This window comes from Entelurus aequoreus, linkage group LG06 (genome assembly GCF_033978785.1).
Source record: "Entelurus aequoreus isolate RoL-2023_Sb linkage group LG06, RoL_Eaeq_v1.1, whole genome shotgun sequence".
Lineage (NCBI taxonomy): Eukaryota > Metazoa > Chordata > Actinopteri > Syngnathiformes > Syngnathidae > Entelurus > Entelurus aequoreus.
Genome location: NC_084736.1, coordinates 34,748,494 through 34,773,051, shown reverse-complemented (window position 1 = coordinate 34,773,051; position 24,558 = coordinate 34,748,494). Strand labels below are relative to the sequence as shown.

At 42.3% G+C, this 24,558-nt stretch overlaps 1 protein-coding gene across 1 annotated transcript in view; it reads right to left on the bottom strand.

The window, feature by feature from the left end:
- The window catches only part of nbr1b (NBR1 autophagy cargo receptor b), a 126,911-nt gene that overhangs the window by 67,456 nt on the left and 34,897 nt on the right, over nt 1-24,558 (bottom strand). Inside the window, exons 8-10 of the mRNA XM_062050609.1 lie at nt 23,801-23,926; nt 12,374-12,580; nt 11,634-11,793 (exon numbers count right to left, since the gene is read on the bottom strand). Coding sequence (XP_061906593.1) covers nt 11,634-11,793; nt 12,374-12,580; nt 23,801-23,926 — 493 coding nt within the window. The remainder of the gene's footprint in view (nt 1-11,633; nt 11,794-12,373; nt 12,581-23,800; nt 23,927-24,558) is intronic.

The window sequence follows — 24,558 nt, the reverse complement described above, 5'->3', positions numbered from 1 at the left end:
TACACTGAATTTTTTTACTCTAAATATTTTTACACTGAATTTGTTTACACTGTATATTTTCACTCTGAATATTTTTACACTGAATATTTTTTACAGTGAATATTTTTTACTCTGCATATTTTTAATCTGAATATTTTTACTCAGAATTTTTTTACAGTGAATATTTTTACACTGAATTTTTTTTACACTGAATATTTTTACACTGAATTTGTTTAAACTGGATATTTTTACTCTGAATATTTTTACTCTGAATTGTTTTACATTTAATTTTTTTCACTGAATATTTTTACACTGAATTTTTTTTACACTGATTTGTTTTTACACAAAATATTTTTTACAGTATATATTCTTACTATGAATATTTTCACACTGACTGAATATTTTTACACTGAATATTTTTACTCAGAATTTTTTTGCATTGAATTTTTTCACTGAATATTTTTACACCAAATATTTTTACACTGAATTTTTTTACTCTGAATATTTTTACAACGCATATTTTTACACTGATTTTTTTTTACACAGAATATTTTCACACTAAATATTTTTACAGTTAATTTTTTTTCTCACACCGAATATTTTTACACTGAATTTTTTTACACTGAATTTGTTTACACTGGATATTTTCACTCTGAATATTTTTACACTGAATATTTTTTACTCTGCATATTTTTACTCTGAATTTTTTTACAGTGAATATTTTTACACTGAAATTTTTATACACTGAATATTTTTACACTGAATTTGTTTAAACTGGATATTTTTACTCTGAATATTTTTACTCTGAATTGTTTTACATTTAATTTTTTTCACTGGATATTTTTACACTGAAATTTTTTTACACTGAATATTTTTACTCTGAATAGTTTTACTCTGAATATCTTTACACTGGATATCTTTACAATGGATATTTTTACACTGCATATTTTCACACCAAAATTTTTTTACACTGAATATTTTTACACTGAATTTGTTTACACTGGATATTTTTATTCTGAATATTTTTTACACTGATTTGTTTTTACACTAAATATTTTTTACAGTGAATATTTTTACACTGAATATTTTTACTCTGAATTTTTTTGCATTTAATTTTTTTCACTGAATATTTTTTTACACCAAATATTTTTAAACTGATTTACTTTTACTCCAAATATTTTTACACTGCATATTTTTACACTGGTTTTTTTTTTACACTGAATATTTTTACTCTGAATATTTTTTTACATTACATTTTTTTTTACACAGAATATTTTTACACTGAATTTTTTTAGACTGAATATTTTTACTCTGAATGTTTTTACACTGAATTTTTTTTACATCTAATTTATTTGCACTGAGTTCTTTTGCACCAAATTATTTTACACTGGATATTTTTACACTAAATATTTTCATAATGAATATTTTCACTCTGAACTTTTTTTACACTGAATATTTTTACACTTAATTTTTTTACACCGAATATTTTTACACTGAATTTGTTTACACTGGATATTTTTACTCTGAATATATTTACTCCAAATATTTTGATTGGATTTTTTTACAGTGAATATTTTTACACTGAATTTGTTTTACACTGAATATTTTTACACTAAATATTTTTATACTGAATTTTAGAGATGTCCGATAATGGCTTTTTGGCCGATATCCGATATTCCGATATTGTCCAACTCTTAATTACCGATTCCGCTATCAATCGATACCGATATATACAGTCGTGGAATTAACACATTTTTATGTCTAATTTTGTTGTGATGCCCTGCTAGATGCATTAAACAATGTAACAAGGTTTTCCAAAATAAGAAAACAACTTTAACTCAAGTTATGGAAAAAAGTGCCAACATGGCACTGCCATATTTATTATTGAAGTCACAAAGTGCATTATTTTTTTTAACATGCCTCAAAACAGCAGCTTGGAATTTGGGACATGCTCTCCCTGAGATAATCCTGATACCCACTACAACTATGGGAAATACTATACTTTGACTTTCACAAAGTGCATTATTTAAAAACATTTTTTTAAACATGCCTCAAAACAACAGCTACAAAAACAATGAAGGCACACAGCTTCTGTCCAGAGTATACTAGAGTAGTCCTCCTTTAGTGCAAGATGACAAGACAAATGTGCTGCAAGCTAGTGGTGAGTGAAGTGAAGTGGCCTACCAGTCAGCCAGAGCTTTTGAAACGCTTCGTTGAGACAGGGCACCCCCGTTCACTGCAAGCTGCAAAGTGTGCGCCATGCAGGGCAGACTAGCCATACCAAACTCCACCGTAGCTTTTGCCATACTGTGTGCGTTGTCCCTGACCACAACGTGGGCTTTCACCCTGGGGTGGTTTTTGTTGTATTTTTGTTTTTTCTCGGCGGAGTCTTTAAGCGACAACTGTGTGGTACTACTTTTTTTCTGTGTTTGCTTTTCATCCATCTTCCGCTTGTATTCATCGTGTATCTCCTTATGATTTTTGAAGAGGTGGGAGATCTAATTGCTCATATTAAAGGAAGACGTCTTGGTTCCTCCTCGCATAACCAACTTTTTGCAGTCATTGCAAATTGCCAGTTTTTTATCCGTCAGACACACTTTAAAATAATCCCAAACCATAGACATGGTGTCGTTAGTCAGTCACCGAGCTCGCTGGCTTGTTAGCCACGGCTACAGCACCGGCAACAACACACTCTTGTTGTTGTTATGCTGCGCTCGCGGCGGTTTGATGAGGTCATCAAGCGTCGCCAGTAAACCTCTCATGCTGCAGTCGTCAACTCCTGTGTTGTGTGTGGGAGAGGGGAGAAGGGGGAGGGGAGGGCCTGCTGACTGGGATATGTACCGCTCCGTACAGCGGCGTTTTAAAAGTCATTAATTTTACTTTTTGAAACCGATACCGATAATTTCCGATATTACATTTTAAAGCATTTATCGCGGCCGATAATATCGGCTTGCTGATATTATCGGACATCTCTACTGAATTTGTTTACACTTGGTATTTTTACACTGGATATTTTTACTCTGAATATCTTTACACTGGATATCTTCACACTGAATATTTTTACACTGAATATTTTTACTCAGAATATTTTTACATTAAATTTTTTAGACTGAATATTTTTACACTGAAATTTTTTAGACTGAATATTTTTACTCTGAATATTTTTACACTGCATATTTTTACACTTAATATTTTTACTCTGAATATTTTTACACTGCATGTTTTTACACTGAATATTTTTACACTGATTTTTTACTCTGAATATTTTTACATCTAATATTTTTGCACTGAATTATTTTGCAGTGAATTATTTTACACTGGATATTTTTACACTGAATATTTTCACTTCGGACTTTTTTACACTGAATTTTTTTTACACTGAATATTTCTTGCACTGAATATTTCTTGCACTGAATATTTTTTATACCAAATATTTTTTACACTGAATTTGTTTACACTGGATATTTTTACTCCGAATATTTTTACTCTGAATTTTTTTTACGGTGAATATTTTTACACTGGATGTATTTTCAATGCAATTGTCATCATAATGTAAATGAATTCAGTTCACCAAATTCAAAGGCAAACAATTCAGTTCCATAAATGTAAGACAGAAAGTTAGAGATTGTGTGTCACAACACACTACAACTACTGTCCAATTACATTGTTTTATGGCCCCTCAGCAGATTGCAAAAATAAAATAATTATTAATGAATAGGAATATCAGGTATAATTTGTCAGTCAATATTAGCATCAAATCAAGTCATGTCAGTGACATTTATTGTGATGGATCACAACTAAACTTTTTATTTCAGCTTCATCACGTCATGATTTACATGTTTAAAGCAGCACTAAGTCACTTTTTAAGAACTTCTGGGACCACACATGGACTCACAACTAGGTGAATGACGCCTGTGTCATGGCCTGAGGGGTCTGTGTCGCTCTCACAGGCACTTAGTGACTTTGAAGCCGCACAAAAAACTACAAACGTGCTGCCTTGCTTTACGGCATACGTCACTCACCCTTTCATCACTGGTTAAAAAGACGGAAGTCGAGGCGAACGCCTAAAAGAAGAAGTACAACGCCTACGTGCAACTACTGCTATCATGGCCGAAATTCCAAAACAACCAAAGAAACAAAAAGTTTTGTCTGAGGAGAACAGGACAGTCAGGATCAACATTGTCCTGGCTTTGACTCGCTGGCGTGAGCTTGTGAACATCAGATCTAGGTGTCACTGACATCAGGTGAACATCAGATCTAGGTGTCACTGACATCAGGTGAACATCAGATCTAGGTATCACTGACTGTAGGTGAACATCAGATCTAGGTGTCACTGACTGTAGGTGTACATCAGATCTAGGTGTCACTGACTGTAGGTGAACATATCAGGTGAACATCAGATCTAGGTGTCACTGACTGTAGGTGAACATCAGATCTAGGTGTCACTGACTGTAGGTGAACATATCAGCTGAACATCAGATCTATGTGTCACTGACGACAGGTGAACATCAGATCTAGGTGTCACTGATGGCAGGTGAACATCAGATCTAGGTTTCAATGACGGCAGGTGAACATCAGAACTAGGTGTCAATGATGGCAGGTGAACATCAGAGCTAGGTGTCACTGACATCAGGTGAACATTAGATCTAGGTGTCACTGACATCAGGTGAACATCAGATCTAGGTGTCACTGATGGCAGGTGAACATCAGATCTAGGTGTCACTGACATCAGGTGAACATTAGATCTAGGTGTCACTGACATCAGGTGAACATCAGATCTAGGTGTCACTGATGGCAGGTGAACATCAGATCTAGGTTTCAATGACGGCAGGTGAACATCAGATCTAGGTGTCACTGACATCAGGTGAACATTAGATCTAGGTGTTACTGACATCAGGTGAACATCAGATCTAGGTGTCACTGATGGCAGGTGAACATCAGATCTAGGTGTCACTGACAGGAGGTGAACATCAGATCTAGGTGTCACTAACGGCAGGTGAACATCAGATCTAGGTGTCACTGACATCAGGTGAACATCAGATCTAGGTGTAACTGACGGCAGTTGAACATCAGATAAAGGTGTCACTGACATCAGGTGAACATCATATCTACGTTTCACTGACATCAGGTGAATATCAGACCTAGGTGTCACTGACATCAGGTGGACATCAGATCTAGGTTTCACTGACGGCAGTTGAACATTAGATCTAGGTCTCACTGACGGCAGTTGAACATCAGATCAAGGTGTCACTGACATCAGGTGAACATCAGCTCTAGGTTTCACTGACATCAGGTGAACATCAGATCTAGGTGTCACTGATGGCAGGTGAACATCAGATCTACGTGCCACTGATGGCAGTTGAACATCAGATCAAGGTGTCACTGACATCAGGTGAACATCAGATCTAGGTTTCACTGACGGCAGTTGAACATTAGATCTAGGTCACACTGACGGCAGTTGAACATCAGATCAAGGTGTCACTGACATCAGGTGAACATCAGATCTAGGTTTCACTGACATCAGATCTAGGTGTCACTGACATCAGGTGAACATCAGATCTAAGTGTCACTGACGGCAGTTGAACATCAGATCAAGGTGTCACTGGCATCAGGTGAACATCAGATCAAGGTGTCACTGACGGCAGGTGAACATCAGATCTAGGTGTCACTGACATCACATCAGATCTAGGTATCACTGACATCAGGTGAACATCAGATCTAGGTGTCACTGACATCAGGTGAACATCAGATCTAGGTGTCACTGACATCAGGTGAACATCAGATCTAGGTGTCACTGACGGCAGGTGTGCATCAGATCTAGGTGTCACTGACATCAGGTGAACATCAGATCTAGGTGTCACTGACATCAAGTGAACATTAGATCTAAGTGTCACTGACGGCAGTTGAACATTAGATCTAGGTGTCACTGACATCAGGTGAACATCAGATCTAGGTGTCACTGACATCAGGTGAACATCAGATCTAGGTGTAACTGACTGTAGGTGAACATCAGATCTAGGTGTCATTGCTGACAGGTGAACATCAGATCTAGGTGTCACTGACATCAGGTGAACATCAGATCTAGGTGTCACTGATGGCAGGTGAACATCATATCTAAGTGTCACTGAGGGCAGTTGAACATTAGATCTAGGTGTCACTGACATCAGGTGAACATCAGATCTAGGTGTCACTGATATCAGGTGAACATCAGATCTAGGTGTAACCGACTGTAGGTGAACATCAGATCTAGGTGTCATTGATGGCAGGTGAACATCAGATCTAGGTGTCACTGACATCAGGTGAACATCAGATCTAGGTATCACTGATGGCAGGTGAACATCAGTGACACCTAGGCAGCGCCGGTCAGAAGGAAGCTACTCCCGCACACCGCGACCACTCCCCGGAAGACAGCAGGAACTTCACTCGGTGACAGAAAATAACGTGAGTAATGGCTTCCTGCGCGTCTTGCACCTTACTCACGGAGAGGTTGGCTCTGCTAGAGGGCTGTGTCCGCCAGTTAGAGCAGAGTAATCTCGTAACTTTAGATGTTGCGGACACATCTGCTAGCGTTAGCTATAGCGAGCTAACTAGCCCAGCTTGTAGCAGTCCTAAGCGGCCTACAAGCTACGGTGTACCGGATGAGACGCATAATAGATTTAGCTCTTTAGCTAGTCCTACACCCCAGTCTACCCGGCACCACACCTTAGTCATAGGGGACTCCATCACCCGAAACATAAAGCTTAGCAAACCAGCCACAATTAAGTGTATTCCAGGGGCCAGAGCACCTGACATTTAAGCTAATCTTAGGGAGCTAACTCGCAACAGGCCTAGTAAACACGTACGACAGGCTAATCGCACCACTAGTTATGCGAATATAGTTGTACATGTTGGCTCCAATGACACTAGAATGAGACAGTCAGAGATTACAAAGAGAAACATAGCCAGGACTTGTGATCTCACCAGAAAGATGTCCAGGCATCGAGTAATTGTCTCTGGCCCCCTGCCTGCGAGAGGCAATGATGAGAGATATAGCAGATTAGTCTCGCTTAACAAGTGGCCGACTAGCTTCTGTAGACAACAGGGACTAACGTTTATTGATCACTGGCCCTCTTTCTGGGGCAAACCAGGCTTGCTGATGAGAGACGGCCTTCACCCTAACCAGGAAGGCGCCATCATCCTGTCTAAGAACATAGACTACTGTTTAAGTCTCACTTTACTGACTACACTAGAGCAAGCCCGGTCACAGGCAATTACAGAGTCTGTTAGTCCGGGTGAGGAGTCAGTTAAGCTAGAACTAGCCAGCGCCAGGTTGGATAATCCATGTACGCATAGCAATTCTCTTAGAATAATACAGAATTCACATAATGTTTTTTCTGTTGTGACTGTGTCAGAGGTAGACATGCATTCTACTGAGGTGGCAAATTATGATATGTCCAGTTTATCACAGCACCAAGCAAACAATCGGAAAATTCCCGTCATATCAATTCCTAGATATGGTCGAAACTATTTAAAGTGCACTACGCATAATAAACGCAACATTGTTAATATTGCTACTACGGATAATCTCAACAAAAACTCGTCAAAACAGCCCAATACCTATAATATGGGCTTTTTAAACATAAAATCATTGTCTCCCAAAGCGTTATTAGTTAATGAGGTCATTAGAGACAACAATCTTAACGTCATTGGTCTTAGCGAAACCTGGCTCAAACCAGACGATTTTTTTGCGCTAAATGAGGCATCTCCTCCTAACTATACGAATGCGCATGTTGCCCGTCCTCTTAAAAGGCGAGGGGGTGTCGCACTAATATACAATGAAAACCTTAACCTTACCCCTAACCTAAATAATAAATATAAATCGTTTGAGGTGCTTACTATGAGGTCTGTCACACCGCTACCTCTCGGCCTGGCTGTTATCTACCGCCCCCCTGGGCCCTATTAGGACTTTATCAGTGAATTCTCAGAGTTCTTTGCTGATCTAGTGACGCACGACGACAATATAATCATAATGGGGGACTTTAATATCCATATGAATACCCCATCGGATCCTCAGTGCGTGGCGCTCCAGACCATAATTGATAGCTGTGGTCTTACACAAATAATACATGAACCCACGCATCGCAACGGTAATACGATAGATCTAGTGCTTGTCAGGGGTGTCACCACCTCCAAAATTATGATACTTCCATATACTAAAGTAATGTCCGATCATTACCTTATAAAATTTGAAGTTTTGACTCATTGTCAACAAGCTAATAATAATAATAACTGCTATAGCGGCCGCATCATTAATGCTGCCACAACGATGACTCTTGCTGACCTACTGCCTTCGGTAATGGCACCATTCCCAAATTATGTCGGCTCTATTGATAACCTCACTAACAACTTTGACGATGCCCTGCGCGAAACCATTGATAGAATAGCACCGCTAAAGCAAAAAAGGGCCCCTAAAAGGCACACCCCATGGTTTACAGAAGAAATTAGAGCTCATAAATTATCATGTAGAAAGCTGGAACGCAAATGGCGCGCGACTAAACTTGAGGTTTTCCATCAAGCATGGAGTGATAGTTTAATAACTTATAAACGCATGCTTACCTTAGCTAAAGCTAAATATTACTCAAATCTCATCCGCCTCAACAAAAACTATCCTAAATTTCTGTTTAGTACAGTAGCTTCGCTAACCCAACAAGGGACTCCTCCCAGTAGCTCCACCCACTCGGCAGATGACTTTATGAATTTCTTTAATAAGAAAATTGAACTCATTAGAAAGGAGATTAAAGACAACGCATCCCAGCTACAACTGGGTTCTATTAACACAAATATGACTGTATATACGACGGATACCGCCCTCCAAAATAGTCTCTCTATTTTTGATGAAATAACATTAGAGGAATTATTACGGCGTGTAGTGTAAGTGGGATTAAACAAACAACATGTTTACTTGACCCACTTCCTGGGAAACTTATCAAGGAACTGTTTGTATTATTAGGTCCATCAGTGTTAAATATTATAAACTTATCACTTTCCTCCGGCACTGTTCCCCTAGCATTCAAAAAAGCGGTTATTCATCCTACGCTCAAAAGACCTAACCTCGATCCTGACCTCATGGTAAAGTACCGACCGGTCTCCCACCTTCCGTTTATTTCGAAAATTCTCGAAAAATTGTTGCACAGCAGCTAAATGAACAATTAGTGTCTAACAATCTCTGTGAACCCTTTCAATCCGGTTTCAGGGCAAATCACTCTACGGAGACAGCCTTCGCAAAAATTACTAATGATGTATTGCTAACGATGGATTCTGATGCGTCATCTATGTTGCTGCTTCTTGATCTTAGCGCCGCTTTCGATACGTCGATCATAATATTTTATTAGAGCGTATCAAAACACGTGTTGGTATGTCAGACTTAGCCTTATCTTGGTTTAACTCTTATCTTACTGACAGGATGCAGTGCGTCTCCCATAACAATGTGACCTCGGACTATGTTAAGGTAACGTGCGGAGTTCCCCAGAGTTCGGTTCTTGGCCCTGCACTCTTCAGCATCTACATTCTGCCGCTAGGTGACATCATACGCAATTACGGTGTTAGCTTTCACTGTTATGCTGATGACACCCAACTCTACATGCCCCTAAAGATGACCAACACGCCGGATTGTAGTCAGCTGGAGGCGTGTCTTAATTAAGTTAAACAATGGATGTCCGCTAACTTTTTGCAACTCAACGCTAAGAAAACGGAAATGCTGATTATCGGTCCTGCTAGACACCGACATTTATTTAATAATACCACCTTAACATTTGACAACCAAACAATTACACAATCGACTCGGTAAAGAATCTGGGTATTATCTTCGACCCAACTCTCTCGTTTGAGTCACACATTAAGAGTGTTACTAAAACGGCCTTCTTTCATCTCCGTAATATCGCAAAAATTCCATTTTGTCCACTAGCGACGCTGAGCTCATTATTCATGCGTTCGTTACGTCTTGTCTCGATTACTGTAACATATTATTTTCGGGTTTCCCTATGTCTAGCATTAAAAGATTACAGTTGGTACAAAATGCGGCTGCTAGACTTTTGACAAAAACAAGAAAGTTTGATCATATTACGCCTATACTGGCTCACCTGCACTGGCTTCCTGTGCACTTAAGACTTTAAGGTTTTACTACTTACGTATAAAATATTACACGGTCTAGCTCCAGCCTATCTTGCCGATTGTATTGTACCATATGTCCCGGCAAGAAATTTGCGTTCAAAGAACTCCGGATTATTAGTGATTCCTAGAGCCTAAAAAAAGTCTGCGGGCTATAGAGCGTTTTCTATTCGGGCTCCAGTACTCTGGAATGCCCTCCCGGTAACAGTTAGAGATGGTACCTCAGTAGAAGCATTTAAGTCCCATCTTAAAACTCATTTGTATACTCTAGGCTTTAAATAGACCCCCTTTTTAGACCAGTTGATCTGCCGTTTCTTTTCTTCTCTCCTCTGCTCCCCTCTCCCTTTGGGAGAGGGAGTTGCACAGGTCTGGTGGCCATGGATGAAGTGCTGGCTGTCCAGAGTCGGGACCCCGGGTGGACCGCTAGCCTGTGCATCGGTTGGGGACATCTCTGCGCTGCTGACCCGTCTCCGCTTGGGACGGTTTCCTGCTCGCCCCACTATGGACTGGACTCTCGCTGATGTGTTGGATCCACTGTGGACTGGACTTTCACAACATTATGTCAGACCCACTCGACATCCATTGCTTTCGGTCTCCCCTAGAGGGGGGTGGGGGGTTACCCACATATGCGGTCCTCTCCAAGGTTTCTCATTGTCATTCACATCGACGTTCCACTGGGGTGAGTTTTTCCTTGCCCGTATGTGGGCTCTGTACCGAGGATTTCGTTGTGGCTTGTGCAGCCCTTTAAGACACTTGTGATTTAGGGCTATATAAATAAACATTGATTGATTGATCTAGGTGTCACTGACATCAAGTGAACATCAGATCTAGGTGTCACTGACATCAGGTGAACATCAGATCTAGGTGTCACTGACATCAGGTGAACATCAGATCTAGGTGTCACTGACATCAGGTGAACATCAGATCTAGGTGTAACTGACTGTAGGTGAACATCAGATCTAGGTGTCATTGATGGCAGGTGAACATCAGATCTAGGTGTCACTGACATCAGGTGAACATCAGTTCTATGTGTCACTGATGGCAGGTGAACATCAGATCTAGGTGTCACTGACATCAAGTGAACATCAGATCTAGGTGTCACTGACATCAGGTGAACATCAGATCTAGGTGTCACTGACATCAGGTGAACATCAGATCTAGGTGTCACTGACAACAGGTGAACATCAGATCTAGGTGTAACTGACTGTAGGTGAACATCAGATCTAGGTGTCATTGATGGCAGGTGAACATCAGATCTAGGTGTCACTGACATCAGGTGAACATCAGATCTATGTGTCACTGATGGCAGGTGAACATCAGATCTATGTGTCACTGATGGCAGGTGAACATCAGATCTAGGTGTCACTGACATCAAGTGAACATCAGATCTAGGTGTCTCTGACATCAGGTGAACATCAGATCTAGGTGTCACTGACATCAGGTGAACATCAGATCTAGGTGTCACTGACATCAGGTGAACATCAGATCTAGGTGTCACAGATACTGACCTTGGTGTCAGCACTCCAGCTCATAGTTCCAGTGTTCCTCATCTTCCAGTACTTGATGAACTTGGTCCCAGGACGCAGGCGGGTGCCATCAGGAAGGTTCTCATCCAGAAAGGTGGCTGTCATGGCAGGAACCATCAGAGGACATGGACGCTTTGGTCGCCTGGAGAAAAAATGCAAGGATTGTTCAGCGTGTACTTTCCCTTTCAGTCTGTACTGTAGGGCTGGACCATTATGGCAAAAATTATCATCACCATAATTCTTATAGATATTGTAGTCACGATTATTCAATAACTTGAAAACATGAGTATTTATTCTACCACCACAACTTGAAATATAGTTTAAAAGAACACATATAACTTAGTAACCAATCAACCTTGATGTTACATCCATGATGTCCTTCAAACTACACAACAGATTTGTGTGCGTATGATTGTTTGTACATTGATGTTACATCCATGATGTCGTTCACAACAACACAACAGCTGAGATGTGTTGTGTGTATGTGATTGTTTGTACATTGATGTTACATCCATGATGCCGTTCACAACAACACAACAGATGACGTGTGTTGTGTGTGTATGATTGTTTGTACATTGATGTTACATCTATGATGTCGTTCACAACAACACAACAGTGTTGTGTGTATGGTTGTTTGTACATTGATGTTACATCCATGATGTGATTCACAACAACACAACAGTGTTGTGTATGATTGCAGAAAAAAGTAGATAAACACTAACTCGGGGCTGCTGTGCTGTGTGGCGCGAGGCTGAAGGAGGACAGGCGAAGAAGTGGCATCATGGTGGGAGGAGCTCCACTGTAGGCCACGCCTCTCCATTCGTAACTGTTTACGGATCTCCTTGACCTCGGCCTTCAACAGACGTTTTTCTGCTTTCAGACGCTGCTTCTCGGCCTTACGGAAGCTGCGGTCTCCCCGCCTGTAGAATCTGGAAACCATACCGTCATGAGATAGGATGGATTTGGATTTTAACAGGGACAAGAACTACAGTCAAACAGCTAAAAATGAGTAGTAAATAATACATATTGCACACAAATGATGGCAATGTGTACAAAAGCCAAAAGCAGAGAAGTTGTCACGTTGTGTAAATGGTAAATAAAAAGAGAATACAATGATTTGCAAATCCTTTTATTTCCTTATATTCAATTGATTAGACTGAAAAGACAAGATATTTAATGTTCACACTGAGAAACTTAATTTTTAGAATTTAATGGCAGCAACACATGTCAAAAAAGTTGTCACAGGGGCATGTTTACCACTGTGTTACATGGGCTTTCCTTTTAACAACACTATCGGGAACTGAGGAGACACATTTTTTAAGTGGAATTATTTCCAATTCTTGCTTGACGTACAGCTTAAGTTGTTCAACAGTCTCCCTTCTGATATTTTAGGCTTCATATTGCACCACACATTTTCAATGGAAGACAGGTCTGGACTACAGGCAGGCCAGTCTAGTACCCGCACTCTTTTACTACAAAGCCACGTCGTTGTAACACGTGGCTTGGCATTGTCTTGCTGAAATAAGCAGGGGCGTCCATGATAACGATGGCAACATATGTTGCTTCAAAAGCTGTATGTACCTTTCAGCATTAATGGTGCCTTCACAGATGTGTAAGTTACCCATGCCTTGGGCACTAATACATCCCCATACCATCACAGATGCTGCCTTTTACACTTTGACCCGAGAACAGTCTTTGGTCCACAGTTTCCAAAATCAATTTGAAATGTAGACTCGTCAGACCACAGAACACTTTTCCACTTGCATCAGTCCATCTTAGATGAACTTGGGCCCAGCGAAGCCGGCAGCGTTTCTGGGTGTTGTTGATAAAGGCTTTGACTTTGCATAGTAGAGTTTTAACTTGCACTTACAGATGTAGCGACCAACTGTAGATACTGACAGTGGTTTTCTGAAGTGTTCCTGAGCCCATGTGGTGATGTCCTTTACACACTGATGTGGCTGTTTGATGCAGTACCGTCTGAGGGATCCAAGGTGCGTAATATCATGGCTTACGTGCAGTGATTTCTCCAGATTCTCTGAACCTTTTGATGACATTACGGAGCGTAGATGGTGAAATCCCTAAATTCAACAAAGTGGTGACCCTCGCCCCATCCTTGTTTGTGAATGACTGAGCATTTCATGGAAGCTGCTTTTATACCCAATTATGGCACCCACCTGTTCCCAATTAGACTGTTCACCTGTGGGATGTTCCAAATAAGTCTTTTGATGAGCATACGTGACACATTCCTCAACTTCCTCACTCTTTTTTGCCACTTGTGCCAGCTTTTTTGAAACATGTTGCAGGCATCAAATTCCAAATGAGATAATATTTGCAAAAAATAACAACGTTTCTCAGTGTGAACATGAAATATCTTGTCTTTGCAGTCCATTCAATTGAATATAAGTTGAAAAGGATTAATGCAGCTGAGATAGGCTCCAGCACCCCCCGCGACCCCTAAAGGGACAAGCGGTAGAAAATGGATGGATATATTCTCTTTTTATTTACCATTTACACAACGTGACAACTTCACTGCTTTTGACTTTTGTAGATGACGTCAGGTGTGGACAGTATTGTAGACGGACACATTTGTCCCGAATTAGCATGCAGCATGTGATGTGTCGTGAACGTTGTCACAACTTGTTTATAAAGTCTGTAGTTTGACTGGGATGTTCACTCCTCCTTCATTTAACTGCAAACTGTATCAGTGCTCCAATAACATCAACACTAGCTCAAATGTGTTGTCGTCTCATCCAACTGAACGCAGGCTTAGTTGTCAGTGAGGCACAAAGATTGTGTGTTAGATGTGATAGGTATCACTCTGTTTATTTTTGTTGGCCAAACTGTTGCACTGAACCACAAGGTGTTGTTGGAGAACAAAGCTTGCATCTTCATTAGCCAAACTGCTTTGTGTTTTATATTGATATCAAAAAGTAAACATTGTTTGTTTTTTTAATTACTTGTGTTTTTTATTTTAATTTCACAGTGATTACTTTAAAAACCATTTATGTGCCCAAGCATTTTGTTCCTGTTTTATGATGTATAGCTGAAAGAAGTTTTCCCGCAAGGAAGTTGGACGAGGGAGCGTGGGAAGTCCTGCGAGCGATGGAGGAAACGCTGCGCTATTCCTCCATGGAGCGCAGAGACCTGATGTGGGGGCCAAATTGAAAACTTATTCCATTAAACTCCGTGTGGCCCCACGACGTTGGCGCGTCGCTCCATTCCCGGAAGCGCCGGCAAAAGCGAAAGCCGTAAGGAAGGGCTTCTCCGAGCCGGCAGGACGCGTCGCTCCCGCAAGCTCCTCCTCCTCCGGGCGGGAGCAAGCAGCAGGCAGCCCGGCTTCGCCCTGATGACATCACAGTCCAGGAAGATTTTTTTTCTCTTAACTCTTTTTTCTTTTGTCACCCGCCTCCAACCAAAGACTCTAAAAACATGATAAAACATTACCAAGATATGTTTTTAGTAGGGCTGTCAAAATTATCGCGTTAACGGCGTTAATTAATTTTTGGAATTAATTACGTTAAATTTTTTAACGTAATTAACGCATGCGCAGAATCCCTCCACCCATACTTCCCATAATTCCTCCCGACACTGAACGGAGCAGCAACATGGAGCAAGACGAACAGGTTGGCCCTCTGGAGGGATTTAAGTTTAAGAAGAACAAAGATGGAACAATAAATAAACAGACAGTCATTTGTACGCACTGCAACAGAGAGTTTCAGTTTCACCGAACCTGTTCAAGCCTTAAATACCATCTCAACGCTAAACATGCATTTGTGGGGGCTTCCAGTGCTACACCTGGCTTGCGTCAGACAACCCTGAGTGAACGCAGACCAGTAAGCAAGTCCAACTCGGATAAATTAACTAACACAATTGCCAAATGGGTCGCAAAGGACTGTAGACCGATTTGCATTGTTGAAGATAAGGGCTTCGCTGATGTTTTGAAAGTGGCGTCCCTCGATACATCCTACAAGCCACCATGCAGAGGCACAATAATGAAAAGTATCCACGCACTCTATGAAACAGAAAAGGGGAAAAAAGAGGCGGCTTTAGCTCAAGCGGAATATGTCGCCCTGACAGGAGACCACTGGACGTCAGTGAGTAACACAAATTACTTGGGAGTAACTGCACATTTAATAACTAAAGCATGGGAATTGCAGTCCTTTGCGCTAACTATAATGAAAACGGAAGAACGCCACTTTGCAGAGGCATGTGCAGAACAGTTTCAAACTGTGGCATGCAAGTGGGAAATTGAAAGAAAAGTTACAACCATTGGGACTGACAGTGCACGCAATATGATTGCTGCGGCTCGTATTCTACCATACGAGCATATGCCCTGTATCGCGCACGTCATACAGAGAAGCATCACTGTGAGTCTCGCTGACAGCGGATTTGTTCCTGCATTAGCCAAGTGTCGCAAGATTGTGGGACATTTTAAACACAGCCCGGCAAACTTAACGGAGCTGAATGCAGAGCAGGTGAAACTCGGACAGCAGCAGGAGCCACTGATCCAAGACGTTCCAACGCGGTGGAATTCCACACTTGAAATGGTCAAACGCATCATCCCCAATCAAGCAGCAATAAAAGCAACCCTGGATCAACAGCAGCATAATCTCGTCATGCTGACGCCAGCAGAATGGGATAAACTCCAGAGACTGGAGACCCTTCTAGAGCCCTGCCGGTAAGCCTTCCATCATATAATGTGGAAATTCATTGTAGGCTGAAATTAAATTATTAAACCAAACGTTAATCTACTATTAAATGTAACAACTTGCATTCAAGTAATTTACTTGAGTCTTTCTCCTTCTCTCTCTCTCTCTCTCTCTCTCTCTCTCTGTGTGTGTGTGTGTGTGTGTGTGTGTGTGTGTCTGTGTGTGTCTGTCTCTGTGTGTGTGTGTGTCTGTCTGTGTGTGTCTGTCTGTGTGTGTGTGTGTGTGTGTCTGTCTGTCTGTGTCTGTCTGTCTGTGTGTGTGTGTGTGTGTATCTGTCTGTGTGTGTGTGTGTGTGTCTGTCTGTGGCTGTGTGTGTGTGTGTGTGTGTGTATCTGTCTGTCTGTGTGTGTGTGTGTGTGTGTGTGTGTGTCTGTCTGTCTCTGTGTGTGTGTGTGTGTGTGTGTGTGTGTGTGTGTGTGTGTGTGTATCTGTCTCTGTGTCTGTGTGTGTGTGTGTGTGTGTGTGTGTGTGTATCTGTCTCTGTGTCTCTCTCTCTGTGTGTGTGTGTGTGTGTGTGTTTTCCACTGCAGGTATGTGACTCAGATCCTGGGTGGGGAGGCCTACGTCTCCTGCTCAGTGGTACTACCTGCCCTCTGCCACTTACACCGTGTAATGGAAACTTCTGATGAGGACCCTGCATACATGATTAGATTTAAGACCAAATTCAAAGACGACCTAGGCTCCCGCCAAGAACACACCAACAATGCATGGCTCAAGATTGCAACCGCACTGGACCCACGTTTTAAGGACTTGAAAAGTGTGCCCAAGGCAGACAGAGAGGAGGTGTGGACCAAACTTGGAGGCCTTCTGCGTGAATCACCTGGAAGACCTTCACACACTACTGAAGATGGGCCACCCAAGAAGAAAATGAACCTTCTTCTACAGCTGGGCTCAGATTCAGAATCAGATGAAGAGGTACAGCCTGACAGAGCCTTACACAGGTACAGAGCAGAGCCCACCATTGAAATGACGGACTGTCCCTTGCAGTGGTGGTCATCTCATGCAGGAGCCCATGACAAGCTGGCTCCGTTGGCTCGGAAATATCTAGCCACTCCTGCATCCTCAGTTCCCTGTGAAAGACTCTTCTCACTTGCCGGTCACATTGTGCAAAAGAAGCGGTCAGCTTTACTCTCAGAAAATGTGGACAAATTGGTTTGCCTCAGTAACTGGCTAAAGGATGAATAGAGAAGCGGGCCACATGTAATTGTGTAGGCCATGTTCTTTTGGTTTGATAAAAAAGAGAAATCTCTTTGTTTTTCCTTTGTTGAAGAGAAATGGCCAAGATGGCTAGTGTGTTACAGAAGGAGACACCATCCTATTTTGTTTTACTATTTCAGTTTCATTTAAATAAGAGACGCCATCCTATTTTGTTTTCCTATTTTGACGAGGAAATGTCATTGTAAAAAACAGGATGTTATTAAAATAAACATGCATACATATGTTAAATGCACATGTCTTCTGTCATTTATCTTTCAATTCCCACAAAAATATACAGTTAATGGCATATTTTGGACATAGTTCGAATGGTGATTAATCATGATTAATTAATTTTTAAGCTGTGATTAATCTGATTAAAAATTTTAATCATTTGACAGCCCTAGTTTTTAGATATCAGAGCTAATCAGTCACAGTCATCCCAATTTCATGCCCCGCCCCCCAAGACTCAAGCCATACCCATGTCACAACATTTTTCTTTTTTTTCACCCACTGAAACACAGGTGGGTAAAAGAGAAAGACATTTTGGACAATTTAGAGGGGAGGATTCTGCCCCCCTCCTGACCTCCCTCCACCCACCCCTAAGAACGGTTCCAGACCGCGGGGAGCGCCTCTGGTATCCGCTCCTTGAGGGGGGGGCTAGGGCCGGGAACTATACTGGTGGGGTGGCTCAGCTGCACCATGCCAAGCCACAGCCCCCTGCCCGGCCGCCACCACCAGTTCTTCACCATGCAAAGCCACAGCCTCCAGCCCGGCCGCCACCACCGGTCTTTCGGCCTGCTAAGCCGCAACCTCCGGCCCGGCCGCCACCACCGGTCTTTCGGCCTGCCAAGCCGCAACCCCCAGCTAGGCCACCTCCGCCGAAGCCAAAGCCACGGCTAGCACCAGTAGCTGCACCACGGCTAGCTTCACGCCAGGCGCCAAGGCTAGCACCAGCGCCAAGGCTAGCACCAGGAGCAGCACCACGGCTAGCACCACGGCTAGCTCCACGCCCAGCTCCAAAGCTAGCAACATGCCAAGCTCCACCACGCCAAGCTACAGTACCTGCACAACAACAAGTTAATGTACCTGCACCACGGCAGGTTCCTGTAGCTGCTCCACGCCCCCAAGTGCCGCCCGTAGCTGTTCCACGCCACCAAGTGCCGCCCATAGCTGCTCCCCGCCGCCAAGCGCCGTCCGTAGCTGCTCCACGCCGCCAAGCTCCGCCCGTAGCAGCTCCATGCAGCCAGGACCCAAGCCAGGACCCACACCAAGACCAACCAAGCCAAGACCCAAGCCAAGACCAACCAAGCCAAGCCAAGACCAGCCAAGCCAAGACCAGCCAAGCCAGGACTCGCCAAGCCAGGACTCGCCAAGCCAGGACTCGCCACGCCAAGCTTTGTCTTCTGCTGCTTCCATGCCTGCTTTGTCTGCTGCACCCGCGCCTGCTTCATCTGCCGCTTCCACGCCTGCCACGACGACGACGCGCGCAGCTTCCATGCCTGCTTCGTCTGCTACACCCGCGCCTGCTTCATCTGCTGCTTCCACGCCTGCCACGACGACGACGCGAGCAGCTTCCACACCTGCCACGACAACGACGCGCCCACCTCCTCGTCGGCCACGAATGTGGCCATTCCCTGGGCGTCCGCCACGCCAAGTGCGCCGACCTCCTCGTCGGCCACGCATGTGGCCGTTCTCGGGTCACCCACCTCGTCAGGTTCAGCGGCGGTCTATGCGTCGCCGCCACCTGATTCTTCCCCGGGGGATTCAGGGACACGTGGTCTGGCGACCCACCGCCAAGTCCAATGACTGTGGATCATTGTTTTTTTTTTTTTTGGACATCTGGGTTCTGTCTTTAAGGGGGGGCTCTGTCATGTCTTTTGATCATGTTTTGTTTTAGTTATGTCCTGTTTGGTTTTTGGTCACTTAGTTCCTGCTTTTTCACTCCCTTGTTTTGTTTCTATGGTTACCCATTAGTTTCACCTTTTGCTCATTTGGACACACGCACCTGTGTTAATCATGTCACTACTATTTAAGCCTGTCACTTTCAGTTGGTCGCCCTGGCGACATTAACTCTGATACCCTTGCTACCCTAGTCACTCATGCCTGTTCATAGTTTCATGTTGATGTCTATTTCATGCTCCGCTCATGCCACAGTAAGTGTTGTTTGTTTTATGTTCATAGTTTTGCCTTTGTGCGAGTTTATTGTTTTCATAGTTTTGCCTTTGTGCGAGTTTATTGTTTTCATAGCCAAGTTTGTTATCCACCTTGTGCGCGCCTTTTGTTTACACCCTTTTGTTAGTGTTAAAATAAATTATGTATTTACCTTCACGCCGCTCCAATTCCTTTGTATTCCGGGAAAACAAACCATCCTAAGTCAACGTTATGACAATGTACAAACCCCGTTTCCATATGAGTTGGGAAATTGTGTTAGATGTAAATATAAACGGAATACAATGATTTGCAAATCATTTCAACCCATATTCAGTTGAATATGCTACAAAGACAACATATTTGATGTTCAAACTGATAAACTTTTTTTTTTTTGGCAAATAATCATTAACTTTAGAATTTGATGCCAGCATCACGTGACAAAGAAGTTGGGAAAGGTGGCAATAAATACTGATAAAGTTGAGGAATGCTCATCAAACACTTATTTGGAACATCCCACAGGTGAACAGGCAAATTGGGAACAGGTGGGTGCCATGATTGGGTATAAAAGCAGATTCCATGAAATGCTCAGTCATTCACAAACAAGGATGGGGCGAGGGTCACCACTTTGTCAACAAATGCGTGAGCAACTTGTTAAACAGTTTAAGAAAAACCTTTCTCAACCAGCTATTGCAAGGAATTTAGGGATTTCACCATCTACGGTCCGTAATATCATCAAAGGGTTCAGAGAATCTGGAGAAATCACTGCACGTAAGCAGCTAAGCCCGTGACCTTCGATCCCTCAGGCTGTACTGCATCAACAAGTGACATCAGTGTGTAAAAGATATCACCACATGGGCTAAGGAACACTTCAGAAACCCACTGTCAGTGGCTACAGTTATTTGCTACATCTGTAAGTGCAAGTTAAAACTCTCCTATGCAAGGCGAAAACCGTTTATCAACAACACCCAGAAACGCCGTCGACTTCGCTGGGCCTGAGGTCATGTAAGATGGACTGATACAAAGTGGAAAAGTGTTCTGTGGTCTGACGAGTCCACATTTCGAATTGTTTTTGGAAACTGTGGACGTCGTGTCCTCCGGACCAAAGAGGAAAAGAACCATCCGGATTGTTACAGGCGCAAAGTTGAAAAGCCAGCATCTGTGATGGTATGGGGGTGTATTAGTGCCCAAGACATGGGTAACTTACACATTTGTGAAGGCACCATTAATGCTGAAAGGTACAGACAGGTTTTGGAGCAACATATGCTGCCATCCAAGCAACGTTACCATGGACGCCCCTGCTTATTTCAGCAAGACAATGCCAAGCCATGTGTTACATCAACGTGGCTTCATAGTAAAAGAGTGCAGGTACTAGACTGGCATGCCTGTAGTCCAGACCTGTCTCCCATTGAAAATGTGTGGCGTATTATGAAGCCTAAAATACCACAACGGAGACCCCCGGACTGTTGAACAACTTAAAGGCCTACTGAAATGAGATTTTCTTTTTTAAACGGGGATAGCAGGTCCATTCTATGTGTCATACTTGATCATTTTGCGATATTGCCATATTTTTGCTGAAAGGATTTAGTAGAGAACATAGACGATAAAGTTCGCAACTTTTGGTCGCTGATAAAAAAGCCTTGCCTGTACCGGAAGTAGCGTGACATTACAGGTTGTGGAGCTCCTCACATCTGCACATTGTTCACAATCATGGCCACCAGCAGCGAGAGCGATCCAGACCGAGACAGCGACGATCACCCCATTAATTTGAGCGAGGATGAAAGATTCGTGGATGAGGAAAGTGAGAGTGAAGGATTAGAGGGCAGTGGAAGCGAGTCAGATAGGGAAGATGCTGTGAGAGGCGGGTGGGACCTGATATTCAGCTGGGAATGACTAAAACAGTAAATAAACACAAGACATATATATACTCTATTAGCCACAACACAACCAGGCTTATATTTAATATGCCACATAACAAACACCTCCCCCCTCCCGTCCATATAACCCGCCAATACAAATCAAACACCCGCACAACACACTCAATCCCACAGACCAAAGTACCGTTCACTTCCGCAAAGTTCACACAGCACATATATTTCCCCAAAGTCACGTACGTGACAGGCACATAGCTGCACGCACGTACGGGCAAGCAATCAAATGTTTGGAAGCCGCAGCTGCATACTCACGGTAGCGCGTATCCAACTCAAAGTCCTCCTGGTAAGAGTCTCTGTTGTCCCAGTTCTCTACGTGTTTGTATTGCTGCAGCCGGCTGCTAATACACCGCTTCCCACCTACAGCTTTCTTCTTTGCTGTCTTCATTGTTCATTAAACAAATTGCAAAAGATTCATCAACACAGATGTCCAGAATACTGTGGAATTTTGCGATGAAAACAGACGACTTAATAGCTGGCCACAATGGTGTCCCAAAATGTCCGCTACATTCCGCGACGTCACGCGCAAACGTCATCATACCGAGACGTTTTCAGCAGAATATTTCGCGGGAAATTTAAAATTGCACTAACCCGGCCGTATTGGCATGTGTTGCAATGTTAAGATTTCATCATTGATGTATAAACTATCAGACTGCGTGGTCGGTAGTAGTGGGTTTCAGTAGGCCTTTAAGCTGTACATCAAGCAAGAATGGGAAAGAATTCCACCTGAGAAGCTTAAAAAATGTGTCTCCTAGTTCCCAAACGTTTACTGAGTGTTGTTAAAAGGAAAGGCCATGTAACACAGTGGTGAACATGCCCTTTCCCAACTACTTTGGCACATGTTTGCAGCCATGAAATTCTAAGTTAATTATTATTTGCAAAAAATAAAAAAAGTTTATGAGTTTGAACATCAAATATCTTGTCTTTGTAGTGCATTCAATTGAATATGGGTTGAAAAGGATTCGAAAATCATTGTATTCTGTTTATATTTACATCTAACACAATTTCCCAACTCATATGGAAACGGGGTTTGTACAAGTACATACAGCAGTACATGTATGTACATAACTTAAAACATACCTGTCTTTAGGAAAATGTAAAAACCGAGATAAAGGCATCATGTAATGATAAAAAGTTGATATAATTGATAATATTTGTCTTTGGACATTACAAATGACATGATGGCGTCATGTTCCCTAACACTGTTTTACCTAACAATGAATAATCCTGATAAAAATAATCTTCATTATTATTTTGGCCATAATTGTGAAGCCCTATGTGTGAGACTAGATCTCATAAATGGACACTATTTGTATCTATATGGACAACAAGGGCAGTTACCTCTTGTGTCCATAAGGTGCCATTTTGCACAATTTTAACACGTATTTTTATTTATTCATGTTGTTATTTGTTTCTGCCATATTACATATGCACATTCAATGTTCTACTTGAGGTACATGCATTTTGAATTTGTTCATTTTTTAAATAAAACTTCAGCTTAATTTAAAATATTTCGGTTGTAGCTGAGATAGGCTCCAGCGCCCCCCGCGACCCCGAAGGGAATAAGCGTTAGAAAATGGATGGATGGATGGATAGTAGAAGTAGTTTTTGAACATTTTTAGCACATTTAAAAATATAGCAATAAGATAAATTATAATTACGGTCACAATAACCGTGATAAGAAGTGTTCATATTGTGCCATCCATAACGGTGTATCAATAAACAATCAAACAAAAACACAGATCACAGGGATCAAGTCAAACCCAACTTGTTTAATAAAAAAAAACTATGTGTACCACTACATTAGAAGTGCATGAGTCATGTTGTGAGTCATGTTGTGAGTCATGTTGTGACTCATGTAGTGAGTCATGTAGTGAGTCATGCCGTGAGTCATGCCGTGAGTCATGCCGTGAGTCATGCCGTGAGTCATGCTGTGAGTCATGTTGTGAGTCATGCCGTGAGTCATGTCGTGAGTCATGTTATGAGTCATGCCGTGAGTCATGTTGTGAGTCATGCCGTGAGTCATGTTGTGAGTCATGTTGTGAGTCATGCTGTGAGTCATGTTGTGAGTCATGTTGTGAGTCATGACCTGAGTCATGTTGTGAGTCATGTTGTGAGTCATGTTGTGATGAGTCATGCCACGCAGGAGCAGTTGGAATCCTACCTGTTGTGGTCGGGGGCAGGTGATCCATGTTCGGGGATGGAGAGGGGAGTTCTGGCCCTCACCAAATTGTGACTGGGGTCATGAGAGAAACTGCAAGGCTCACACAGAGTACAAGATGTACACACACTGTTGGCAGAAATACACAGAGTACACACTATTACAAGGTAATGGTGGGTAAAGGTGCCCCCTAGAGCGGTGTTTTTCAACCCTTTTTGAGCCAAGGCACATTTTTTGCGTTGAAAAAATCCAAAGGCACACCACCAGCAGAAATCATTAAAACACTAAACACAGTTGACAGTAAAAAGTCGTTGTCGCAATTGTTGGGTATGACTTTAAAGAATAACCAAGCATGCATCACTATAGCTCTTGTCTCAAAGTAGGTGTTCTGTCACCACCTGTCACATCACGCCCTGACTTATTTTGACTTTTTTGCTGTTTTCATGTGTGTAGTGTTTTAGTTCTTGTCTTGCGCTCCTATTTTGGTGGCTTTTTCTCTTTTTTTGGTATTTCCCTAGAGCAGTTTCATGTCTTCCTTTGAGCCATATTTCCCGCATCTACTTTGTTTTAGCAATCCAGAATATTTCAGTTGTTTTTATCCTTCTTTGTGGGGACATTGTTGATTGTCATGTCATGTTGGGATGTACATTGTGGACGCCGTCTTTGCTCCACAGTAAGTATTTGCTGTCGTCCAGCATTCTATTTTGGTTTACTTTGTAGCCAGTTCAGTTTTAGTTTCGTTTTGCATAGCCTTCCCTGAA